We start from the raw sequence: 20688 nt of genomic DNA on the forward strand, positions 1-20688 counted from the left end.
AGTTAGGATGGGGGCGTGACTGTTTCAATATTTAAGTGTAAAAGCTGCCTCTGTTACTAAATACGTCGCAAGCAGTGATAACATCTAATATACCTCGGCGAACTGCTTTTGCGTGTTAAATAAATACACGTTTAATCATTTTGAAGAGACTTTATCATATTTTTGCATGATGTTTGTTGCTGATTTACATGAAGAATATTTTCAGGGTTTGGCCCGTGCACAGGCTCTTAGAGCCAAGCCAGGCCTGTGGCTGTCAGTTGCTCGACTCTCCCTGTTAGTTTGCCGGCTTGCCCATCCCTAGTGAATAATGTTGGTCATATGCTTCTGTTTTAGACCCCGAGGGCCAGGAGCTAATATTTGTCACTAGTGGGAGAGTGCGTCACTGTGAGCGGTGTGTCGACTCCGACTGAGCTCGTCACGGTCACATCGTGTAGAAGAATTAAAAATCAAAATTAACCGACTCCTCGTCCTGTCGCCTGATCATCGTCGATAGAGACACTAGGTAGAACACCTGTGTCCTCCGACAAGTCTCTTCCCCGTCGAGAGTCCGACGTTCCCAGCCAAAGTTACTCATTCACCCAGCAAACCAAGCGTTGATGAATGCACCAAGCATGTGCTCGCTGTTGGGTGTACAGACTTGAATGTGAGTGAGAAAAGGTGCGCTGGGGAGCATCGGACAAGAAGGCCTTCAGGTTGTCTGTGGCGGGAGACATTTGAGGGAGACAGTCATTCATATCAGGACCTGCTGAAGAGGCGGGCATAAAGAGTACCGATCGTACATGTTTCATTTAGTTTGCTTTGTAAACATTCACGAATGGTGGACGTAAATGCAGTTATCTGTAGTTTTTTCATTGTTTTGGCAGTGAGCTTAGAGACATCAGGGAAGAGGAGGCTGGGAGCCCCAGCATCGTGCAGTTGGTCATTCTTGTTCGAGTGGCGAGGTTGAGAGGTGCATATCTTGTAGTAAGTAGGTCATTGCACGAGGTATGATGCTGAGAGATTGCACAACTTGCAATTTTCATGATTGTATCAGGAATGACAAGGCCTAGAGCTTCCACGCCTTTCATAGATTATTCTTGTTACAGGGCGAAGTTGAGAGCCTCTGTTCCCTGTAGACCGTTAACACTGTTCTGGATGTCATGGTGAGGAAGAGGGAGGGGCTTACACATTCGTTTTAAGTTATTAATGTTCCAGAAATTCTCGTGACTAGGGTTTGCAAACATTGTAGGCTGCCTTTGGTGCTCAAGGCACGCGGTTGGAAGATTTCCGACCTTGTATAATTACTGCTTTCGGAAGGATGCTTATCGCTTGTGCACCTGCTAGAGATATATATTGCTCTGTGGAGGAAGCAGAGCGCTTGCACACCTTGTAGGAGGTTATTATAGCATGCATTATGCTGACAACTTGGTTAATATTATTCCAAGGATGAAGATGCTCTGACCTTGCTCAATTTATAGTAGGTTATTGTGGATCCATGGAGGATGAGGCTGTGATTGTGCACATTTTTTGTGAGCTATAGATAGGGTCCTGGGATGATGATGATGATGATGATGGTGATGTTGGGAGCTTGCACACATTGTATATTATTTCCCCAGGGATGAGCATGGTGATAATGAAGCTGAGAGCTTGCAGTAGGAGGCTATTATATCACTTGTGATTCGGACAGTTTGCAAACATGCTCGCTTGCTATTTGGTTAATATTATTCCGCGGATCATGATATTTGGAGCTTTCACATTTTATAGTAGGTTATTATGTTGATTCATGCATGATTGGGCTGGGACTATGCACGCTTTTTGCATGATGAAGCTTGCACACTGTATAGTGGGAATGCACAGGTTGTTAGGGGTTATATTATGCACAAGGCTGACGACTTGCAAGCATGCACACATACTAGGGTAAAATTATTCCAGGGAGGATGATGCATAGACCTTGAACATCACATAGGTTATTATTGGAACATGGAGCTGGGCGTGCTTAGTGGAGAAGTGTAGCTCAATGGTTAGAGCTGCAGACCCTGATGCAGAAGTCTAGCCCGGGACCAGGGTTCAATTCCCTGCCTCTGCGGGTCTTGGGCTCAAAATTCCATGGACCTGATAATTCTCGCCTCTGTGCCTATTCCAATCATGGAGTCCCACTCTGCAACTCTGGGCAATAGCTTGCTTAATCTCCACAACGGCCCCCACAACGCCAAGGATGCCTGGCCTCCACCTTGGGGGTGCCCAGGAGTGGACGCCTCACAGGGAAAGCCAGGATGGGTTCCACAGCGGTATTCGTACAATCGCCTTGAGACCCTTGCGGGTGAGTAGTGCGCTATACAAGTATCAATTTACAATTTACATATGCATTGTAAATGAAATTGCACCACAAAGGCTTGCACACATTATAGTTTGTTATAACAACAGGAATGAGGTTTGGATCTTACACACCTTGTGGTATTTTATTGCATTAAGGATGAGGATGAAAACGTGTGCACTTTGTGGTTTGTTATTAAATCGAACATGAAGCTGAAAACGTGTACGTCATATATGCCACGATACCAGGGATGGGGCTGAGAGCGTGCACATCTTGGATGTAATTAAACATTGGAGTCTTTTCCTTTATCAAAAATGTTTGTCATTCTCGGTTGCTCTAACAAGGCAAAAATAATGTAAATCTAAGACTAGGAGTAACTTCCCCTTGTGAACGCTGAAAGTTAGACTTTGCCTCTGCTTTAAACATTGTCTTGGGTTAAAAACCAGGAGCTTTGAAACCAACTCACTTTACTGGATGATTTACAGTTTTCTATTATAGGATGTTGTCTGAAGGGGTGTACACTCTCATTAAATATGATGGGATCTAGTACTGTGCTAGCGATCAAACATGGCGTCTTCAGCTCGGCCTCCATTTTTAGCTAACACGTTTGTGGTAGGCTAATGTTGTTACCCTGTAATCTCCCACTCCGCTTGAAGAGGTGTGTTCAGTGGAATGGCAGCGGTGGGTGGAGGCCGCTTCATGGTTGTGTCCCATGTAATCTAATGCTTGCCACAGTCAGTACTTTACTTCTTCCAGCCTCTCATGCTTTGAATGGCTGCCTTAAGGTGTCCGTGATTATTTCTGGGGATTTGGGTGGAGGAATGCGGGCCCTTGGGAAGGTGGTGGGGGGGGGGGGCGCAGACTCAGCAAGGATTCCCTAATGCTCTGGGAATTCTCTCATGTCAAGTTGACACAAGCCCTCGGATTAGCAAAAATGTTAGACTGCAAGATGTGGCGTTCAATCAAAGAACAAAGGAGCCTCCTTTAGTACAAGTAAAGCTCTGTTCTCTACATAAAACAGAGGAAATTTGTGACTGCAGGATTTCCTGAAAGAAATGCTAACCGAGCTGGCAAGCGACAGGCAGTGGCCCACTGCACGTGGTACCTGAATGGAACTGGGATCCCCCTTGGGTGTCTACGGGTCTCCTTTTGGGCACTGGGCTGGTGCCCCCTGTCTAAAGGTTTCCACTTAGGTGCTGGGCTCCCCAGTCATGTCTGTAGGTTACCACCTGGGTAGGTGACTCAACGTGCATGCCAGTGGGTTTCCAGCGCAGTCCCAGGCTCCATGTACCTGGTGGTAGGTTTCTAGTTCGGTACTGGGTTCACTGTGCATGTCACTTGATATCCAGGCTGGCATTGGGATCCGTGAACCTACAGGTTTCCACCCGGCACTGTGCTCACCACGGGTGTCTGCATGTTTCAGTCCTGGTACTGGTCTCCTTATGCACATCTATTCGTTTTTATACGGCCTCCGGGCTCACTGTGCACAGCAGAGGTTTCCATCTGGCACTGGGGTCACTGTGCTTCTGTAGGGGGTCTATCCAGCCTCCAGACACAGAGCTCACTATAGTGTCTTCCATCCGTCACTGAGCCTCTTGGGTTTCCATCCGGCACTGAGCTCTTCAGGTGCGTCTGTACATTTCAAACCTTGTACTGGGCTCTTTTTGCACATCTGTTTGATTTTATACGGGCTCTGTGCACAGCTGTAGTTTCCATCTGGCACTGGGATCACTATGTAACACGGCTGAAAGTGGTGGCTCTGGAGTTGTTCCGCCCTGTAATGTGCATGCAGTGCTGTGGTTTATGAGCATAAAACTGCTCTGAGGAAGCCTCTATAGGCTAGAACTCCCCCAACAAGTAAACTGATTTAAAGGCAAACACTGCTTGTGCCGCTATTACAGATCCAACTGCCCCCATGGTATAGTGGACACCTCAATTCTTGAGATGTATGTTCCCCCGGTGGAGCTGCAGAGATTGTGTAGGGAGGGGCAAGGTAGTAACATACTGTAGCCAAAGCAATAAAATACTTAAACTAAAGCACCACGCCTAATTCTGACCAACAATAATAATGCTAAGTTATTGTTGTTATTTGTAATCCTCTTTTTTATGCTTTTAACTTATGAGGGACCGTGTTGATTACCTGAGACCTGCTCGCATTATGAGGATGATATGAGGATGATTGGGCATGGTCAAGTGGGAGATGGAAATTTGACCTGTTAATAAGGTTGACTAAGTGATCCCCAGGTGACTGTGATAAGCTGTTATACATGTTGCACTTTATAATGTTGTTCCTGAGCAAAACGAGTTGCATGCTACTGGTTAATTTGGCACCTTTTGTCTTTTTAATGTGAACTTAATATTTCTGGGATTTTGGGTTGATGACCATTCAGTGTGTTTTAGTGTCAGAAATTCGAAGTCTTTACATTGTTATTAGCCAAAGTCATGCGTTGGTTAAATTGATCTAAATGTGTTCTGCACACTACTGATTGTATGATTTACAAAAGGGGGTGGTGATGAACAGAGTGTCTGAGTTAAACAGACCACTCTTGCCCAGTCCAAAGATCAGGGCTTGATCCATCACGGGTATACTCAGATGTGAGTCCCTTGCTCATTGCACCATCAGGATTCAAGCAAGCCGGGCCGAAGAGGCTGAAATGCCAGAAACCGGTCCCCGGTAGCTTGTTTCCTTCCCAGTGTAAGAATTGGCTTTTGTAGTTTGGTTTGCCCTGTTCCCATCATGCACTGGGACAGGAACAGACTAATTTGCATACAGCCAGGTTCTGAAACTGGGATGGTGCAGTGAGCTAAAAAACGGTGTTGGATCTAGCCCTGATCTCTTGACTGGGTGAGAGTATTCTGTTTAATTCAGAGACTCTGTCCCTCACCACCCCTTGTTGTAAATATTGTCCACCCTAAGCGTGGAAGGGTATACTCAGATGTGAGTCCCTTGCTCATTGCACCATCAGGATTCAAGCAAGCCGGGCCGAAGAGGCTGAAATGCCAGAAACCGGTCCCCGGTAGCTTGTTTCCTTCCCAGTGTAAGAATTGGCTTTTGTAGTTTGGTTTGCCCTGTTCCCATCATGCACTGGGACAGGAACAGACTAATTTGCATACAGCCAGGTTCTGAAACTGGGATGGTGCAGTGAGCTAAAAAACGGTGTTGGATCTAGCCCTGATCTCTTGACTGGGTGAGAGTATTCTGTTTAATTCAGAGACTCTGTCCCTCACCACCCCTTGTTGTAAATATTTTTGTCCACCCTAAGCGTGGAAGGGTATACTCAGATGTGAGTCCCTTGCTCATTGCACCATCAGGATTCAAGCAAGCCGGGCCGAAGAGGCTGAAATGCCAGAAACCGGTCCCCGGTAGCTTGTTTCCTTCCCAGTGTAAGAATTGGCTTTTGTAGTTTGGTTTGCCCTGTTCCCATCATGCACTGGGACAGGAACAGACTAATTTGCATACAGCCAGGTTCTGAAACTGGGATGGTGCAGTGAGCTAAAAAACGGTGTTGGATCTAGCCCTGATCTCTTGACTGGGTGAGAGTATTCTGTTTAATTCAGAGACTCTGTCCCTCACCACCCCTTGTTGTAAATATTTTTGTCCACCCTAAGCGTGGAAGGGTATACTCAGATGTGAGTCCCTTGCTCATTGCACCATCAGGATTCAAGCAAGCCGGGCCGAAGAGGCTGAAATGCCAGAAACCGGTCCCCGGTAGCTTGTTTCCTTCCCAGTGTAAGAATTGGCTTTTGTAGTTTGGTTTGCCCTGTTCCCATCATGCACTGGGACAGGAACAGACTAATTTGCATACAGCCAGGTTCTGAAACTGGGATGGTGCAGTGAGCTAAAAAACGGTGTTGGATCTAGCCCTGATCTCTTGACTGGGTGAGAGTATTCTGTTTAATTCAGAGACTCTGTCCCTCACCACCCCTTGTTGTAAATATTTTTGTCCACCCTAAGCGTGGAAGGGTATACTCAGATGTGAGTCCCTTGCTCATTGCACCATCAGGATTCAAGCAAGCCGGGCCGAAGAGGCTGAAATGCCAGAAACCGGTCCCCGGTAGCTTGTTTCCTTCCCAGTGTAAGAATTGGCTTTTGTAGTTTGGTTTGCCCTGTTCCCATCATGCACTGGGACAGGAACAGACTAATTTGCATACAGCCAGGTTCTGAAACTGGGATGGTGCAGTAAGCTAAAAAACGGTGTTGGATCTAGCCCTGATCTCTTGACTGGGTGAGAGTATTCTGTTTAATTCAGAGACTCTGTCCCTCACCACCCCTTGTTGTAAATACTACTGATTGTATGGCATTCATGATTGTTTACTAAGATATCGGTTAATGTGAAATATTTCTGTACCGATTTATTTCTGGGCCACCTACACACACACAGAGCCACCCACACACACACAGAGCCACCCACACACACACAGAGCCACCCACACACACAGAGAGATCCCCCACACACACAGAGAGCCCCCACACACACCCAGAGAGCCCCACACACACACAGAGAGCCCCCCACACACACACTTCTACTCTTAGAACTGAGATTTTCATGAAAGTCTTATAGTCTGAATTCAGCACCTGAGCGTAATAGGACGGAATGTATGAAGCTCTGTGGTTATACTGAATAAGCAGCTACCTATGTTATGCCATAATGAATTTTATGCCATCTATTAATGTAATAACTGCACTTTAACAATTGCTTTATTAACCTTCCTGCTTTCTCAAATTTGCTTGGAAATGCACGATTTTTCTTCTTTTTTTTCAAAATTTTCTTGGGGGGTATAACCCCCCCCAAACCCCCCTTTTGGGGTTCGGGCTCGCTCGCTGCGCTCGCTCGCTACGGTGCTGTATGCGATCACTTTGCGCCCCACCACTTGCAAATGTCACCCACCGCCCCTGAGCATGTGGACACGCAACGTAATGTGGATTGAAATGAAACTGGAGAGGCTTTGAAGGATTGTTCACATCAGGCTGAAAGGCATCTTGGAGAGAAGCCGTCACACACTGAGCTATGACTTTTATCAAGACCAAACCTTGCTAAAGTAGTTGTGACAGTTCTCTATAAACGCCCCAGACATTTTACCTACTGTGTATGCTAAAGTGTCCCCACATTTCACATCTTTAATCTAGAAACAGTGGACAAATTAGTTTTGATTGGATCTAACTTTTTCATAATCCTATGAGTGGAAACATGTGATAGCCATTTTTAAAGAGGTTTCTCAGCTGTATGGTGTTAGTACCGTCTTTTCGTATAGAGCCGATGCCTCACTCCCACAACGTCCTAATTCAGAAACACCCACCGTGTAATAAAGCCCTGGTCCCAGTGCCTCGGGCCTCCATTTTGGTGAATGCTAGGTTTTGTTTGAAGATTCTAAGCAGGATCCAGTTCAGTTCACCAGGAGTCTACCTACCACCCCCTCCCCCCCACTTGTCTCCAAATGGACAACGAGTGCGGACAGACCTTTTTATTTTCAGACCCTTCCTGCAGGAAGGTCCACCATGATCAAGATGGCAGCAAGTAACACCTTTGTTTGCGATGTTTGAAAATTTAAGTTTCGTGTACACAAAGGGCAGTAAAATAAATCGGCTTCGAATACCGAATCATTTATGATATTTTAGTTTTGCAAAGACCACCTGATGTTTTACACCTTTTTCAAAATCTGAAAGAAAGAACATATCTACTTAATTGTTTGTATTTTATTGTGTTGCTAGCTCCATGGATTTATATTACTGACAGTGACTTATGGCATCGACTATTTGATTTTGCACTATTATTAAAAATTGCTGGTGTCCATGTTTCTTTTTTGTCTTGAAGTTGTGTTTATTTTTTGCACGCTAAATCAGAACTCTTACCTCTTTGTTTCATCTTTCCACACAGTGAAAACAATCTCCAAGAAGACCTGTTTGATCAAATTCTTGTCGGAAAGCTGGAGTTTCCAACACCCTACTGGGACAACATCACTGACTGCGCAAAGGTAGAAAGATGAGCGATTGGTAGCCAGTAAAAGTGTTTCCTTTGTGATGTTGTGCACATCTGGATAATGGTGGCTGGTGAACCTTCAAAGTAATGGGGTGAAAATATCTACCTTAAACCTGGCTACGTGAGACAAGTTCTTTCAAGGGTGTTTCACCCAAGAAAACTTTGAAAACGCAGGGGTAAACTGCATTTACAGGACAAGTTTCACATATATGAAGTAAAAATTCAGATCTTTTAATGGGAAAAATGAACTAGTCTAATAATTTTGGGCTGTCAGGCAAGCTTCTTCCTCTCCCTTAGTGTAGCAGCAAGACCTTAGGGCGACAACCGACGATAGGGCACTGGGACCCTGTGGGTCACAGGGCAGTGACCAGGTCACTGGACACCACATCCTGTAGGGACAGGAAGTGGACAGTATAACCTAGGACCGGGCAGAGGACAGACGTGCTGCGACGCACTCCTGCTACAGCAATAAAGAAAGTGTAAACACCCACCTGCTGTCCTGTAATCTGTGAACCGACCGCATCTTCCAAGACACGACATCTGGCGACGAAGAGGAAACGGACACACGTGTGGACCATCGCGTGTCGGAAAAGAAGAATCGTCAAAGGAAACCAGGTGCCCACCCTGGATGAATAGCAGCGGAAAAAGGAAAGACGCTAGGAGCTACACGGGAGCCCACCCTGACAGCGTCCAACAAAGCACAGCCAGCTGATCGCGATAAGCCAAGCGTCAGCGCGAGTGCCCGAGAGCTAAAGCGCGAGGTCCTCGCATTTGAAAAAACAAGCGCGAGGTCTCGCGAGAACAAGCAAGTCTTGGCAGGCATAATAGGATCAGCCAATAGCTGCCCAGAACTAACAAGGTGGCCATTTTGAAGACCGGCAACGCGAGATTTCGATCGCGAAATCTTGCGTGATTGCCGGCGGCCATTTTGGATGTGACAGAAAGAAATACTGTCCATAAGGAAACACACAGCAGCCATTTTAAAGACAGGCAAGCTAGGAATACAGTGAAAAACAAAGAACTGGTGGAAAGAAGGGAGAAAAGGGACAGAAAGATCCCCACAATAAATATAAAACCAGTAGAACAGAGAAATAAGAATAAGGAGAAGGTGACAAGATCACTAAAATACATCAACAAACCAAGGATTAAAGGTGCAACAAGGCAAAGAGACCAAAATGCCTGAGACCAAACAAAGTGCACAGTATCGCAGACCCCTGCCATTCAGCGTATCAGAGCCACAGGTGGGAATACGATGGGAGAAGTGGATCGTGAAATGTTAGCGGTACATGGAAGCAACGGACGTAATAGAAGAAAAAAAACTAGGATTATTCCTGAATCTAGTAGGAGATGAAGTGGATGACCTTCTAATAACGCTCCAAAAGAGCGAAACAAGCACATACAAAGGACTAATAAAGTGTCTGACAAATAAATTTGATCCTCAGAGAAACATTGATTTTGAAAGATATAGCTTCAACATAGCGTTTCAGCAACCGGAGGAGTCAATGGATGACTTTGCAATGAGGCTAAGATAATTAGTGGCCCATTGCGAATTTGAAAAATACGACAATGAGCAGGCCATCCGCCTAAGATTGATAGAAGGCTGTCGTGACACAGACTTTCGTACGAGAATACTGAAGGAACCAACCACGCTAGAAAGAATTCTAGATCTAGCGAGAGCGGAAGCATGGGCGATGGCGCATGCATGACAAATGGACCGAAGAGAGGAGCAAGTACACAGAATGACAGACACGGGTCGAACTGGAAACTGGAAGAAAGCGCCTTGAGACCCTCCGGGTGAGTAGTGCGCTATATAAATGCTTTGATTGATTGATTGATTGAAGGACCAGGCAACAAGAAAACAAGGGTCCCAGTGTTACAGATGCGGGTTGGAGTTTCCACATCGAGGAGCGTGCCCAGCTTTTGGTCAGATATGTCGAAAGTGCAACAGAAGCAACCACTTCGCCACCATGTGCCAAGTAATGCAATTTAAGAATGAACGGGGAAGGCTAGGGAGACCGAGAACAACAACAAACCGACATGTGCAACACATGGAAGCGACTACAAGGAGCTCGTCGCTGGAGTCGGGAGATGAAGAAGAAGAAGAAGAAGCAGCAGAGAAAGTTAAACGCCTATACCTCATGTCCACAGACGAAGGGCATGTGGAAGAACACATCAGACTGGTGGATAAGCAGTCAATAAAGAAGACAGACTGGGTGACCATAGACGTAGGGCCACCCCAAACAGAATTTGTGCTAGACAGCGGGGCCACGTGCCACATTATGTGCGCCACCGAATACGAAAAAATGAGGAGAAAACCACACCTACAACCATCAAGTGTACGAGTGTTTACCTGGGGTGCACAAAATCCAGTAACCAACATGGGAAAATTCACGGACACCATGACACACAAAGGTAAGACCGTCACAGAAGAAATTCATGTGCTACGAGGAGACATTCCCGCACCATGCTTACTAAGCAATGTCACAGCGAAGGTCATGGGCCTATTACAGATGACATATCACGTATCTGGCAAATGAAACATCTTACAGGAGTACCCGAAGTTAATTAAAGGACTTGGAAAGCTGAAAGGACGACAGATCACACTGCACATCAACGAATCAGTCAAACCTGTCGCCCAGCATCACCGAAGGGTACCCATCCATCTACAACCACAAGTAGAAGAAATAATAAAGGCACTGCTAGAACAAGACATTATCGAACCGGCTGAAGGGCCAACGCCATGGGTGTCCCCAATAGTTGCTGTACCAAAAAAGGACACTGCACAAATCAGAATATGTGTGGACATGAGAATCCCCAACACAGCCATTGAAAGAGAACAACATCCGGGGCCACATCTAGATGACATGATTAGCTGCCTGACTGGAATGAGAAGATTTTCCAAGCTAGACCTATGTAAAGGGTATCCCCAATTGGAGCTGGACCAACAGTCAAGGTACATAACAACATTCTCAACACACCTATGTCTGTTTCGCTACAAGTGGTTAAGCTTTGGAATATCATCAGCAGCTGAGATCTTCCAGGAAACGATCAGGCAGATCATTAGACCAATCAAAAACAGCCTGAACTACAGTGACGATGTCCTGGTATTTGGCAAGTCTGATGAGGAACATGACAAAGCTTTGAGAAAAGTATGCTCGCAGCTGGAGGAAGTGGGCCTAACAGTAAACGAAAAGAAATGTGAATTGGAAAGAGAAGAACTTGTATTCTTCGGACACATCTTCTCGAAGAAAGGAATGAGACCAGATTGCAGCAAAGTGGACACCCTAGAGAAGGCAAAAGAGCCAAAAGATGTAGCTGAAGTGCGCTCATTCCTCGGCCTTGCCAGCTATTGTGCGCGATAAGTCAAGGATTTCGCAACAGTGAGCACCCCACTGCGAGAACTCACGAAGCAGGGTCAAATATTCGAATGGACCACAGAATGCAGCAAGGCATTTGAAGAAATAAGGGCGTCAGTAACGGCAGTAGACCACCTGGCCTATTTTGACCCGAACGTATGCACCGAATTGACAGTGGACGCCAGCCCAGTAGGTCTTGGCGCAATACTTACACAGCACAAACATGGAAAAGACTCGCCACGACGGATCGTAGCATATGGAAGCAAGAGCCTGTCTGACATTGAGAGAGCATACTCTCAACCAGAAATGGAGTGTCTGGCGGTAGTATGGGCATGTGAGCACTACCACATGTTCCTCTATGGGAAGCCATTCATGATCGTAACAGACCACCAAGCACTAGTTACCATCTATGGAACCCCAAACGCCAAAATACCACCATGAATTGAACGATGGGGGAATCAGACTGATGGACTACAACTTCAAAATTGTCCACAAGCCCGGAAAGGAGCACAACCCAGCTGACTACATGTCACGACACCCGCTTCCCCATCGAGAAAATGGCACCACCATGGCAGAAGAATACCTAAATTTCATCCTAAAACAGAACACTCCGGCGTCAATAACGATTGCAGAACTAGAGCGAGAGACAAAGAGACCCGACAATGCAGGCAATCGGGGACGTAGTGCGGCAACTGAGATGGAGACACATTAACAATAACAGCCCCGCAGGAGAAGGGGTCATAAAAGAAGAACTGCTGGCCTTCAAAAAGATAAGTGAGGAACTGTCTGAAACTGAGAACGGAATTCTAATGAGGGTCAAAAAGTGTCGTACCTTACCGACTAAGGAAAAGAACAATTGAACTAGCTCACGAGTCGCATCGAGGCATTGTAGCGACAAAGAAGATGTTGAGAGAAAAAGTGTGGTTCCCAGGACTGGACAACATGGTGGAAGAAGAAGTAGCACACTGTCATGTCTGTCAAGTAACAGGAACACCTTCCAAACCAGCACCGTTGCAAATATCAGAACTGCCATTGGCAGTATGGACTGAGCTGGCAGCAGACTTTTATGGACCACTAGAGACTGGAAAATACCTGTTAGTGGTCATTGATGAATTCTCAAAATTCCCAATTGTGAGAGAAATATCGTCGACATCAGCAAGTGCCACATTACCAGCGTTAGACGACATATTTGCTGCCTGGGGCTCCCTACAAACATTGAAAATGGACAATGGCCCTCCATTTTCTGGAGAAGACTTCCGTCGATTTATGGAATATTTGGGGATCAAGCATCGGAAAATAACACCCCTGTGGCCACAGGCCAACAGAATGGCCGAACGATTTATGGGAACTATAAAGAAAGCCATCCAGCGAGCAAAACTGACACAAATATCGATTGGACAAGCACTATGTCAAGTGCTGAGAGACTACAGAAACACCCCTCACAGCTCCACAGGTCGATGCCCAGCGGAGCTGGTGTTGGGACGATCAAGCAAAACAAGACTGCCTCAAATAGATGCAAAGACAAGCACGGATCGAAGTGACATAGTGGAAAGAGATCATGAAGCTAAGAGGAAAATTAAAGAATATGCCGATAACAGGAGACACGCATCGGAATCACAGTTCAACGAAGGAGACCTGGTGGTGGTGAGACAGAGACAACAACGGAAGTCAGACAGCCCGTTTTCCAAAGATCCGCTAATAGTGACCAAAGTAAAAGGATCAATGGTGACGGCAGCATCTGAACGTCAGAGAATAATGAGAAACAGTTCCCATTTCAAGGAGCTCAAGGTGGAAGATGAAGGACCAGTGGCAACACCACCGAAAGTGGAAAACAGAGAGCAAGAAACTAGCAGAGAGACAAGACCAAGCAGAACGTGCAGGAAACCACAAAGACTAATTGAAGAGATGTAGAACTACTCTCCCTCTCCCTGTATCAGCAAGCAATGCGAACAAATGGGGGGGGGGCGACAATGATGAACAGAAATGTATCAGGAGCTCTTGTGTGTGACAAAGAACTTTTGTTTGTGACAAAGGGGGACATGTAGCAGTGTGACCTTAGGGTGACAACCGACGATAGGGCACTAGGACCCTGTGGGTCACAAGGCAGTGACCAGGTCACTGGACACCACATCCTGTATGGACAGGAAGTGGACAGTATAACCTAGGACCGGGCAGAGGACAGACGTGCTGCGACGCGCTTCTGCTACAGCAATGAAGAAAGTGTAAACACCCACCTGCTGACCTGTAATCTGTGAGCCGACCGCATCTTCCAAGACACGACACTTAGGAAGGTGGGGCTCTCCCTACCTAAGAATAGTTAAAAAAAAATGATGGCAAAACTGGGGTTTTCAGCATTGTTTTCTAAATCGTCGCTATAGAGCAAAGTATGTGTGATTCCATTATAATATTCCTTCATCCAATGTGATATGGTATATCATTTTTCAAAATGCATACACCACTTTTTCTATATTTTTCCATCCTGCCCTGAAAATAGATTCTCAGTCAGATGTTATAAATGAGAATTTACTTGGAAGAGGGAAGGAGGAAAAACAAAGGTGATACAATCCCTAAATCTCGGGCTGTAAACATCAGAGCCCATAATGCAGTGCTTCTCCAGTTAAATGGCACCTACTGGATCAGGTAGGAGGCAGGTTACCCAGTCCGACCAGTTGAGGCCACTGAGAACAGTGTTGATAATGTAATAGAATACTGTAACATATTACACAGTTCCATCATTGTAGAAGATGAAATGCATGCAGATATCATCAAATAACAGCCAAAGTAGTAAATTACCTCTGGTACCAAGTCACCAACATGTGCAGCCTGAATTATCCCTAAAATATCCGTTTCAAATAGGTTTCTGAAATGCGTTCCTTTTGCCTAAAACTTCTTGCCAGTTTATAAAAATAAAAAAAGACCTAGCCCCACGAAGCACATAATATTAATGTGGATACATATGCTCCATTCTCACAAACCGAAGCTTCACATTTTTATGAAAAAGCACAATATTTTGCCTGAAATATCAGATTTTTTTTTGTAAATACATTCTTAGTTCATAAACAACTTCACCAAGTAGCCGTGTGTTCTAATGTTGCACATGTGCCAATTTGTGTTCATTTACCATGATTAAGTACGAGGATGTTCAGCAGATGGCACAAATTGGCATCACCATTGTGCCAAGGTCACGAATGATGCAAAAAAAATAAAGATGCAAAACAATAATCGCAGTAAATCGAGGAAGGGGACCATTGGGCCAGTGCTACCATTATGCAATGTGCATCCGCAAATTCAGTGGCGGCCACAGCATGTAAAGGATGGGCTCTATCCAATTATATATACAGGTATGATGGGCTGCTTTATGCCAGATTGCCAGAATGCTTCGAGACTGGACGCTATATGGCACATTTAATGCTCTGCTATGTCAGGATTAGCCTGTATGTCATCTAGAATGTACAATGTATGTCAAGGGTGTGCCTCTTACGTCAGGGGCATCTGTGCAGGTATTCTGGTCCAAGATTCAGTGCCTGTGGCCAGAAAATAATAGTGTGCAAATGTGCAAACACACACCTCTGGCTCAGTTCGATTTAAGCTCTTTGAATACTGTGCTGTCCTGTTTTTTTAGTTGAGATTCTAATTTCACCACCTCCTGGTCTGTTTTGTTTGTTAATCGGTTATCAGAATGTGTGACTTGGGGAGAGCTAAAGGAGCATTGAACCACTCTACCTCCAATAACTCTGCTACTTTCAGTAAGTGTGCTCTTCCCACTCCAATGATGCTATGGCTGTGTGTCTGCTGACCAGTTAATTAGGAAGTAGAGGCTGCAGAATCCAGAGCATGTAGGGGCGATCTTCCCCTACATTTGAAAGGAAAACAGGAGCATGTGTAACGCTTTGAAGAAGAATTAGAAGCGCTATGCTGTTTTCATGAATTGATACCCCCTTCATGCTCGATTGCTAGAAGGCTTATTTGCTAAAGATACTGTAGTCACCTGTAAGCTCACTTTCAGTATTTTGATATTGTGTAATCCATCCACATCTGTTCCCATGTTGCATGGCTGCTTGAAGCCCCCAGTGTGCTGGGTATATCACCCTGGTTGTGAGAAGTCTGCTCTATGCCAACACAAAGTAACTCATGTGAACCTTACACACTGCAATGCCTGACCAGGGCCTCTCATGAATGTGATGGAGACTCATGTAAACTGACCACGTGTGCTGCACTTGCTCGCATTGCTGCATCTCACTCGCAGTGGTTTCTTGCTTTGGTTTTTCAGGCGTTAATTGGGTTGATGCTGCAGGTAAACGTCGAAGCTCGGTACACAGCAGACCAGATCCTGTCTCACCCTTGGGTGTCTGTAAGTGATTTTGTTTATCATCTTTGATCATTGAACCTGTACTGAGAGTGAATGGGTTGGTATGTTGATATTGATAACTAGTTTAAAGGTATTGTTGATTTGCTGTGTATGTAACAGCAGCAGCTGCTGGCAATCTGACGTGGGGCGGCAGCGTGGAGGGAAAAAATAATTTTAAAAAGGACTTTGCTTTCGCTGCCGGCTGCAGCAATCCTCTACTCTTGTGCCGCACCTCGCTGCTGTCTGCTCCCGGCACTGCAGTCACCATGAGCCCAGAATTCCAGACTCTCCAAGCAATCCCAGCTCCTCTCACATGCTATTACTCCCAACATGAAAGAAATGCTGAGACTGGGCAGGCGGGCCAATTTCACGCTCCTGTAGGGACTTGGGAGCCTGTGCCCCTGAGCACTGCGGTTCTCTTCAAGCAAGGGACAGCCTGGAGATATCCAAGTGCGCATGTCAGTTTGGCTGTCCTAAAACGGCTGGCCACACAGACATGCGCACTTTAAGTGCCTTCAACGCCTCCTCCCCCTGTTGCTGCCTCATGGGCCCACCCTAGACTATGCTACTCTGGAAGTAAAAAATAATGTTATTGTCATTTTATTTTTCTTCTGTCTGCTGCATTTCTGCAGTGGGCCAACACCGCTCTGCCATTGCGGAGGAGCCACCCCTGGTATGTAATATGCAGCATCTCAAGAGCATAAACCACAGCCTAGCAGAAAAGACCAAAAGACACACAATTGATCCTCATCAGCCAGGATAGCTTGAAGCAGAAAAGACCAGCATTGAAGTCCTTTCACAGTCTATAGATTGTTCATTCAGTGCCTTTCAGGTGTAAAGGGGATTACAAATATATATTGTGGTCCCAAATGCTTGTAATATTTGTGGCCTGGATGCCTCTTCATACACAACTCTTGAAACAACGTAAGGGAAATTAACTGTGACGCATGTTCCTTGTGAACGGTGCCAGCCTGGTGGCCCCATGTCCTGTTGTCTAGGGCAGCTCACTATTTGGACTTGACAGTAACCCTGGGCGTAGTTCGCGTAGTAGCGCTACGCGTAGCTACGTGAATTGCACTACACGAGTTACGCGAACTGCATAGTGCACTGTGCAAAATGCTGTTTGCACTGATTGCACAGTGCGGACAAGCATCCGGCACTGTGCAATCAGTGCAAACCGCATCTTGCACAGTGCAAGCAACTGTTTTCTGCCGCTCGAGTAGATTTGTACTCGAGCGGTAGCTTTCTCCACGCGGACTGGTAGTTTCTCATCCCAAGCAGTCGCGAGCCTATGCGACCACTCGCCTGAGAAACCTGACCTCCCCGCGTTGATAATCTCGCCGGGAGGTTTATTTTCCACACTCGCGAACGCAACTTGATTTTGCTGATCGCAAACGAGGAAAAAGTCTCGCAGGGATATCATTTTGCTTGCTCGCGGTCGCCAACTTGATGTTGAGGAACGCGAGCATGCAAAAAATGACTGCTTTGCTACCCGTGTTTGCCCTGTGCTACTCGCAATTCGCGTACTGCAAAGTAGCGCAAACTTCGCAAACTACGCGAGCGCAGCATAGTTCTTCGCCCAGGGTTACTTGACAGCACTTATTATTAATTAATTGGCGGAGCTCATAGCTTCATATGCATAAGTCAAAGAGCTAAAGCACTGAACAGCATTTTTGTGTTTAGAAGGTGATGGGAGAGGTTGCCTGTCATCTTCAGTATTGGCTGCATTGAAGGCGGCACTGTGACAAAGTGAAATGTCCCCAAACTGGACTTTTGATTCAAAGGAAATGTGCTTCTAAGTCAACATTTGGTTAACTGGTTTCTTATTGTGAGCCTTGTACTTGGCGCAACAACAACTGCTACAGATGTGGTGTGGGAATGAGCTAGGGGATTTTATTTCTACTGTAGGTATAGCGGGTACCCCAGTAAAAACAATCTGCCTATTTTACACAGTGAACGTTAGCAAAGTATCCTGTCCTTGCTGTCGCAGTGATGGAGAGATTGGCTCTGGCCATATACCCCTAACCCTCATGATGCTGTGTCCTGCTTTTGTGATCACAGCCCTTTTATTATGAAGAGGCAGTGTCTAGAAATGGCAAGTGTGATGGCCTGTTAAAGTAAAGGAAATGGTTCAGCCCTCCCCTCCCAACTCCTTTTGCATTGATGCATTACTACCTGGTACCAAAGCAGCACAACAAGAATAGAAGGTGGGAACATTTGTCTGTGTAACAGGGAGCATTCGGAGTAATACTACTGTGTCCATTTCCTTGTCAGTCTTTACAATATGGGGTTATATGAAGCCGCGCTTTTCCTTCCGCCGACACCACCCAGCAGTCACCACAAGTCATGCACTACTGATGACCCTTGTATGATGAATGATTCTTAAATACTGCTTCAGATGTTAAGCAAATGTAAGTTTTAATCTTTGTCCTTAATCCTCACATATGGCTCACAGTGACATTCTTGGACAGCTATTGGTTCAAAGATACTAATAAAAAGGCCTAAGGTATTCCCATTGACCAGAAGGAGATACTGGTCAAGGAGGGGCTTATGTCCTTGGACCACATAAGGTCGGGGAACCAATTACTGGGGCACAAGCCGCACTGAACTTAGACACCCCAAAATCAACCCACAAAAAAAGACTGAGGACACATTGGCACAGCCTAATAAACATGCGGCAGAATAACTGCAAGACATCAAAGCGGTGTCAGCAATAGTACCTTGAAGTACTCCTAGCCTGATGAGGGACACAGTTCAAGCCTGTAATGGAGGCCGTGGAGTAAAATCGCCAAGCAACAAATTGGTAGTAGAGACCAAGAGCACCATCTCCACATGTGCAAGTAATCTGAACTCTGCAGGCACATGGATAGTCAACTGCTGACACTACACAATGCACAGTTGCAGAAGTATGCAAAGACCCATATGGGCAAGGAGCCTAGATGGGGAGAAATCTGGTAGCATTTTGACACTTCCCACCTTCCTACAAATATAAGGATTTGAGAAGGGATCAGAGGTACTAATGTAGAGGGGGAAGAAACCCTAAACAAACACATCCACAAAAAGAATTATAGAAGGTTGCTAATAAGGCTACTGATGTGAGATGAAGTGCTGAAGAAGGGTGAAGCATAATGGAGGTAAACTCAAATTGTTCAGAGAATCCACTACATCGTCCATAACCCCATTGGACAACACTTCCACTGAACTCCTAACCGCTTCATTTAAGTCATGGAACTGACCACCAAAATGTTGCATATGATTACGTGTGAACAGCCCTGCCTAGCAAAGCCGCATACATGATTTCCCGCAGTTACTTTGCAAACCAAACACAGGAGACTGAACAACATAACCAACTCTTTCAATTAAGAGATAAAATACCTTAACTTTTCTGCGAATAGCCAGAGCTGCACCCAGAAGCACCAGTGAGAGCATACCAAACAATCATGTGATGCTCATGGGTTTTGATATCTAGAGGGGCCACTTTCATATTTCATAAGGCAAACCATATTGACAACAGCGGCTGATCAAGGGCAAGGATCTTACCTGGTATCTTGGAAGGGAATGACCATATCCACAGCCCACGAAATACAGCCCTGTTCTGTAAGCCTGATGCAGCTAAAAATAACAAGCATTTGCAATGCAATCAGTCTCGCCTTTGGGATCTTATAAGTGTTTACACATGCATTACATTATCCCATATTACTGCAATGGACTGTGGCAGTGATTATAAGTGTGGCAGTATATTTGCCACTTGTTGGCTTTAACTGCTATCAGGGTTAATTACCTTGCATATCACGATAACGAATGTGAGAATGTCTTGGCTTTGCAAGGCTGTTAAACACCCTACAGGCTGTATAAAAACATGCAGAGCAGGAGTGATAATATATTAATGGTACTATCCCGTGGTATGGCTGGATGGACAGGTCCCTGATTGGGTGATAGTGCAAATTGCTTATTCTCGCATCCATTATAAATAGTCATGCTTTGTGGCGACAATGAACAATGGGCGGATTAACTGTGGCGCTGTCGAATCTCTGAAATGACTTTTCCTTGGCTCCCTGCCTACCCTCCTCGAGCTACGCCTCTCTGTGGTATCTCGCATTTTTTTCCCAGCAGTGCACCTTTAAAAGCCTGTTACATGCCAGCTCGGGGGCCCGTCCAACCGAATCTCTCCTACCTGTCCTGGGGGCCCAGTGCCTTTGGGAGAGAAGCTGTACAGATCAATAGCTGAGAGAGGCGCTGCCCAACCTAATGCGTGTTACTGCCTGGCTGTGACTGTACTGTCTCAAAGAGGGCCCGGTCTCCTCAATCAGCCCTGGCTCTCTACTACTTACAAATTGACTGGTAGTTATAAGTTAGTTATTGCCCGGCATGACTATAGCCGCAAGTTAAGGTTGGCTTTATTAATGAATCTTGGCTGGTTAAGAGAGCGCACGGCCCCATAGCGCCATTTTATCGAAGCATTATGCATGTTTTTTTATATAGAGCAAACCGGTGCTTTAAATGGGCCTACACACGCTTCAAATAATTATGGCAGTACCCTATTAGTACCATCTTATAAGAAAAGTTTGCACTTAAATATGGCTGCTCTGATAGCGAATGTACACAACCGACGTGCATGTTTTCTTCTGACAGCCCTTCTCATTTCCGCGTTTAAATGAAAGTAGCTCGAGTCTCTCGCCTCGTTCTGAAACCTAGAGGGGGGGGGGGGGAGGA

At 45.7% G+C, this 20688-nt stretch overlaps 1 protein-coding gene across 6 annotated transcripts in view; it reads left to right on the forward strand.

Annotated features, from left to right (window-relative positions):
• Nucleotides 1-20688, forward strand: part of DCLK2 (doublecortin like kinase 2) — a 498513-nt gene that overhangs the window by 458845 nt on the left and 18980 nt on the right. For all 6 annotated transcript variants that reach the window (XR_015309377.1, XR_015309378.1, XM_086962280.1 and 3 more), the window contains 2 exons: nt 8170-8266; nt 15898-15978. Coding sequence is in view for 4 of the 6 variants with exons in the window: in XM_086962280.1 (XP_086818406.1) it covers nt 8170-8266; nt 15898-15978 (178 nt within the window). In the remaining 2 variants the exon portion in view is untranslated. The remainder of the gene's footprint in view (nt 1-8169; nt 8267-15897; nt 15979-20688) is intronic.

The sequence above is a fragment of the Lissotriton vulgaris genome, chromosome 3_1 (genome assembly GCF_964263255.1).
Source record: "Lissotriton vulgaris chromosome 3_1, aLisVul1.2, whole genome shotgun sequence".
NCBI lineage: Eukaryota > Metazoa > Chordata > Amphibia > Caudata > Salamandridae > Lissotriton > Lissotriton vulgaris.